Genomic DNA, 6,302 nt, shown 5'->3' with positions numbered 1-6,302 from the left:
ATCGCGGCGCTGGCCAATCGGAGTTAGCAAGAGGCAGGTTTTCGCTCCTATTTGTCAAAGTGGGCTGTACCGTCAAACGAGGACTTTCTCCTCTCTGCTGGCGAGTTTTGGAACAGAAGTTAATGATGCCAACATGTTGACCCTTCAGAAAAACCACAACAAACAAGGCCGACACGCACTGGTGGCAGAACACATTAGACGTATCCATTCCAAAAATGAGCTTGCTTTTCTTTTTAACCAGAAACAAAAATATAAATGTAGATATACGAGTAAAATATGATGGAAGATAATTCTGTTCAAATTCACAGTATATGATTTTTATTCCGGGCGGCCCGTAGTCCAGTGGTTAGCACGTCGGCTTCACAGTGCAGAGGTACCGGGTTCAATTCCAGGTCCGGCCTCCCTGTGTGGAGTTTGCATGTTCTCCCCGGGCCTGCGTGGGTTTTCTCCGGGTGCTCCGGTTTCCTCCCACATTCCAAAAAACATGCATGGCAGGCTGATTGGACGCTCTAAATTGTCCCTAGGTGTGAGTGTGGGCGTGAATGGTTGTTCGTCTCTGTGTGCCCTGCGATTGGCTGGCAACTGATTCAGGGTGTCCCCGCCTACTGCCCGAAGACGGCTGGGATAGGCTCCAGCACCGCCCGCGACCCTAGTGAGGATCAAGTGGTTCGGAAAATGGATGGATGGATGATTTTATTCCACGTACTCCGTTGTCTGCTAATGAGTTAATTCTATCAGGGCAGTGCAATGTGGATTGAAAAGCGCCAGCTAATCAATCCTAAGAGGCTCTGTACAGTGCCAAGCTAAGTAAAGGACTTGACTTCGCATGCATTTTGTGGGACTATCACAACTGTAACTGCTAAATCATTATTTTCACACAAGGCTGCAAATGAGGCTGTTACATGCTCCATTCTGCGGAAAGAATCTCAATAATAGTATTTGCATGTATTCTAAGGGATGCTCAATTAAAATGTATTTCAACGTTGGCCCTAAGTAGATGATTATAAATGTCTTGGAGATTACATGCGACTGTGTTGAATTTTAAAAATGTAAGATCTGAACGTTCCTTTGCCAGTAAGTATTTCCCCTACCACTAGAGGGAGCCTGTGTAACAGGCTGTCACATGATCCTAGGGTAATGTAATCTTGTACTTAATTTTTTAAATAATTATGTTTTTAAGAAGCCACCACACCAGTCATAGACATATTCATATATATTTTATTCCCAATACGACAAAAATACAAAGAATATTCAGGACAGACTCATTAGTCACACAATTAATACTCACTTCACAAGAATGCTCTTTAAATTACATGACCTAAAGTTTGAAGCTCAAAACTCCATGAGTACCTTTAAATCGTATTGCATCCATCGTATAATAGCATCTATTTCATCTTAGAAACTAAGCCAATTTAGACTATAGTACATAGCGTAGGCTGCTCATTGAGGCGTTTAAAAGTATACAAGAGAATGTATATAAACTGCTACAGCTTTTGAGAAACCTTTTTCTTAAAAGACTCACGTGACCAATTGTTCATAAAAAGGGTAGGAAATACTCTCAAGATTGATGGAAGACTGTACATCTGATGCCTTGTAGGATGGACGATGACAAGGACAAAATACAGAGGAGACAAAATGATGACACGGCGGTGAAGACACAAGCACATAAAAGCCAAGAGTTGGGGAACCTGCCATTTCACCCGGGCCACTGCGCAATTTTAAAAATGCTCTAAATATATAATAATAAACATTTGTTTTATCATTCCCCACCCCCACCCCCCAAAAATGTTTTTGTCAAATGGGCCTGATACAAAAAGTCCCCCCAACCCTGGAGCATTGACATTTGTGTCATCTGTACAGTTCCAAAGACAAAAAGTCAGGTGAGGGAGAAAGAGAGATAGAGAGAGAAAAGGGGCTGGCGGGGATGCGTAAAACTATCTCACAAATATATTTACAATGAGATTGAATTTCAATAAAAATGTCCTCCTGTGGTAGAAATACACCTTTAGAGAAAAATCATATGTACACTTTATACATTTAAATAGAAACATGCAAATGTTAACATCTTCCTATTGGGAAAAAAAACATACCCTGGATTCATTAAAATTACTACTTACAATGACATTTCAACATAAACAATCACTCCCCCCATAGATTTACATCTTCCTGTTGCGTCAGCTGTTATTAAAAAAAAAGGGAGGGGGTCAGAAAAATAAATTAAAAAAAGGTTACGGACGACGCTTCGATGTATACATTTGTACTTACAAAGTGTACCAGTGTATGAACACGTTGGCTGGCCTGGACATTAAAAAAAAAAACCTCAGAGGATTTTCCTATGAGAAAAAGTGGCCTCCAGCTTTCGGTACAGAATGGCACAAACCATCTGTTCTTTTTTTTCTTTTTCTTTTCTTTTGTTACAAAATATACACAAACGTACTGTATGAAAAACCACATTGCAAAAAAGGCATTGGACACTTGAATTTCTTTGAAAGTAGAAAAAAAACAAGCCTATGAATTAATTTTTAAAAAGCCACAACAAATCCTATCCTTTTCAAAAAAAAAACCAAGAAATCCTGCATAGATTAAAAAATAATTTCTTTTTTTTTTCTCTTTTACAAGTGTTAAGAGGGAAATTAAACAGTCTAGCCAGAAAGTCAGGAGTCGGTGGAGGGCAACAACGACGGGGGGATGGGGGGGGGGGGCTACTCTGAAGCTGAAAAATGAGCTGGAAAGCACAACTAGACGGAAGTGATATTCCTTCTGATTGGTCTAGACATTTTCAAACATTGTTCCTTTCACAGTGCCCGTTTCCATGCAGCTGTGCTGTATGAACGGTACCGACTTCCAACATGGGATGGAAAATCAAATATTCTGCCTTTCATAGGTGGCGACAGAGCCCCGGATGACGCCTGTGTGGCAGGGTATCCCGTAACGTATAACACTTACTTCACCTGTCCTGTTGAAAGCAATTGTCACACCATACACATTTTTTTCTTTACCGTCCTAACATGGCAATTTGCTGATTTCTATGATTCATGTCCTTTTAACACTTTGTGCAAATGTTTTGCACTGCTGTTTAATTTAAAACGTTCACATTACACTTTATTGGTCCTAATATTAGTAATTTATGAGAATATAGCTTTGTTCAGTGGTGTATATTGACTGGTATAATAATTAAATGCCTTTCCACGACTACCACACGTCATCATTACTTCAATACTTTTGGATATTTTTGCTGCAATGGGAGATTTTTTCTAATTGTCTACTTAACAGCGTAACTGTTTGACTAAGGCCTTCACTTGCACGGAGTCGATTAGAGGGGAGGCATTCATTTCTACTTTTGTCTCAGTTTAAGCCCAGTTACAATGATTTTAATTGAAACAAAGTCCACGTTTTGCATTTTATTGGAAAAACATTCCAAAAAAAAATGTCAAATAGTTTTAAAATCCATGTATTAGAATGGAGTATTCTGTCTATGTACATAAATAAAATCGATATATTTGAGATATATTCTATGCATTTTGCTATAAATGCAACACCGCCAATCTGCTTCTTCCCCTGCTTATCAGATGTCAGATCGGTTTCCCACCAGGGTGCGCCTTCGATAAACGTGAATGGAAATAACTGCATTGTATTTGTGGACACCACTTCAAACACTCCCTGCTGACTCATACAAATACACTCCGGGCAAACAACACTGTATGGAAGTGACTTTCCTCGAGGATATTTCTCAACGGCTACGGAGGAAAAGCAATGCAATGGAAAGTGCCGCTGACTTCCTTGGCATCAAGCGGCAGTAAATCGCTACTGGGATCGTTTTGAGAAGACTGGGAGACTAAAACGGCCATTTCCATGGAACCGGATGACGTCTGTGCAACTGGATAAATACGACAATTCATTTATCTCATGTGGCTTAAATCATGAAATTGTGATTATCACAAGTGTAAAAAAGAAAATATTATAATGCTAAGATTATTTATGGATGCGCACAGTAGCCCTTTCCTTATGATCTAACAGGCGTGCCGCCCAAAATATTAAATGACCCGGATGCAGGGAAGCTTGGTTTCAAGCAAAGCTTATAAACACAAAACATTGTCACTGAAAAATTTTAAAAAGGTGAGGAACAGAAACAACACATATGGAGAGAGGGGACTGCTTGTTTTCCTGTAGCTCACACTGAAGGCACAAAAAACAATCAAGAGAAAAACCTTAATTTGACATTTTTAAAGCACCTTTGGTGTTTCGTGCGAGGTACTTTGGTGGGGGCAGGGAGCGGAACCAAAGAATAAAAAAGCCAAAGTAGCCTATCGACTGAAGCTCAGGGAATAAATAATAAATAAAATCACTGAGCGCTTCAGGGCCAAATGGCTAAAAAACAAAAACATGTTTCATCTATTTGCTAAGATGCAGATATGTGAAGAGCATTGCATGTTGCTTCTCCATGGGATGGTTCCAATTAGCTCAGTTTTTGGGCAGGCTGGTGGAGACACACACACACAAACTAGAAGATATTCTTGAAAAGTTCATAGTCATGTGTGTGTGTGTGTGTGTGTGTGATCAGAGGTGGACTGTGTGTGTTTCGCTGAGGCGTGGCTGTGGGAGGGTGGAAGAGCAGCGTGCAGGGTCGGAAGGGAGTGGGGGGCGGGGGGAGTAAAAACCCAGAGTCCTTGCTAGGGAACCAGCTTGGCGTCCAGGCGCAGCCAGTGCAGGCCCTGCCTGGTGTAACGCACCAGATCAGTCATGCTGCTGGTGTTGAAAATGAGAGGGCCCATCACTTTGTCCAACTCCTGGAAGAAGTCTGAGGAAAGAACAAGAAGAGATGAGCACATGTCAGGGAAAAGCCAAAAGCAAAATAACCAGTCTTGCATTTTGAGTTGAATCTATCCCCGAATTGCTGAAAAAGTCATTTTCTTCTCAGGCCAAAGGACTGTGTAATATAAAAGTATTGCTCTGGCGCTATCTTGTGGCATCTTGGTGCCAAAGACTTTTATTAAAGTGAGCGGAGGAGATTCATTTAGTCAGCAAACTGGGGCCTATAATCTAAAAATTTTTTTATAACCACTGTGTAACTACCAGATCAAAGTTAGCCTAGCTTCTTTTAGTTCTTCAACTGCTACTCTTTCCTCTTATTTTTATTTTACAGCAGTCAGGATGTCCCGTGGCACCCATACTGCCTCTGAACACCTCAGTCCTACGCTGCGGGCAGACCGAACACAAGCTGAGGAGGTATTCAGCACAGCCAGCTTGGAAGCAACATTATGCAAGCATCTGCTGAGTTGGTCATCTCGAGTATAGCACTCAATATAAAACCAGTAAGAACACACTTTAATATTATTATGAAATTTTAAATATAATAATATAAATAATATAAAAAATATCAAATTAAAATAGCGTAGTTTCATATGTAGTAGTGTCTTTCAAGTGACCTAAGCAAACTTCAGAAAACCTGACAATTAATATTTACCGTATTTTCACGACTATAAGGCGCCATTAAAAGTCTAAAATTTTCTCCAAAATGGACAGGACGCCTTATGATGCGGAGCGTCTTGTCTATGCGCGGAGTTCCAAAACCTGACTGACAGCCGACACGCTGTTTATATAGAGAAAAGGCGGAAGTGACTGTGGACAGGCATGCGGCAAAGAAGTCGGCCAATCAGTGAAGGGTGGGCGTGTATATATACATATATGGAGAGAAAGAGAGAGAAAAGGCAGACGTGAGTGACAGGCATGCGGGGAAGCAGTCCGCCAATGAGTGAAGGGTGGGCGTGTAAGTGGACGCTAAAGGGACGCCACAAGCAGGTACCAACACCTGTAGAGAGTGTGGCTATGTGCATTTTTGCAAAACAACTTCGGTTTTGGTTTCTAAGAACCCCCGAAAATAAATTCTACAAAGAGACACGCCTACGAAGCTCAGTTCAAACTTCAAGCCATCGGTTATGCTTTTGGCATGCGTGCCCATCTCACAGCAGCGGTGAAAAACAAAGTCAAGCAAATGAACTCTGATCTTGCCGTTATTCCCGGAAGCTTGACTAAAGAAGTCCAACCGCTGGACATCGGCATCAACCGGGCGTTCAAAGTAAAGTTGCGAGCGGCATGGGAACAATGAATGATCGATGGCAAACACAACTTTACAAAGAGTGAGAGGCAGTGCCGGGCGAGTTACGCCACAATTTGCGAATGGATTGTGGCTGCTTGGACGAACGTGTCTGCTTGCACTGTTGTTCGACTTTTTGGCAAAGCCGGCATCATTTCTGTGGAGCCACATGGCAATGAGAGTGACTGACAACGAGAGGGAACACGGC

At 41.5% G+C, this 6,302-nt stretch overlaps 1 protein-coding gene across 4 annotated transcripts in view; it reads right to left on the bottom strand.

Annotated features, from left to right (window-relative positions):
- Window positions 1–1,202: 1,202 nt before the first annotated feature.
- The window catches only part of aff4 (AF4/FMR2 family, member 4), a 33,613-nt gene continuing 28,513 nt past the window's right edge, over window positions 1,203–6,302 (bottom strand). For all 4 annotated transcript variants that reach the window (XM_086130789.1, XM_086130790.1, XM_086130791.1 and 1 more), the window contains one exon: window positions 1,203–4,798. In XM_086130789.1, coding sequence (XP_085986915.1) covers window positions 4,671–4,798 — 128 coding nt within the window. In that variant the 3' untranslated portion in view covers window positions 1,203–4,670. The remainder of the gene's footprint in view (window positions 4,799–6,302) is intronic.

Source organism: Hippocampus guttulatus, chromosome 15 (assembly GCF_054856545.1).
Source record: "Hippocampus guttulatus isolate MCC_2025c chromosome 15, RoL_Hgut_1.0, whole genome shotgun sequence".
NCBI classification, from domain to species: domain Eukaryota; kingdom Metazoa; phylum Chordata; class Actinopteri; order Syngnathiformes; family Syngnathidae; genus Hippocampus; species Hippocampus guttulatus.
The sequence above is the reverse complement of the archived record's forward strand: the minus strand, read 5'-3'. Positions and strand labels throughout refer to the sequence as shown.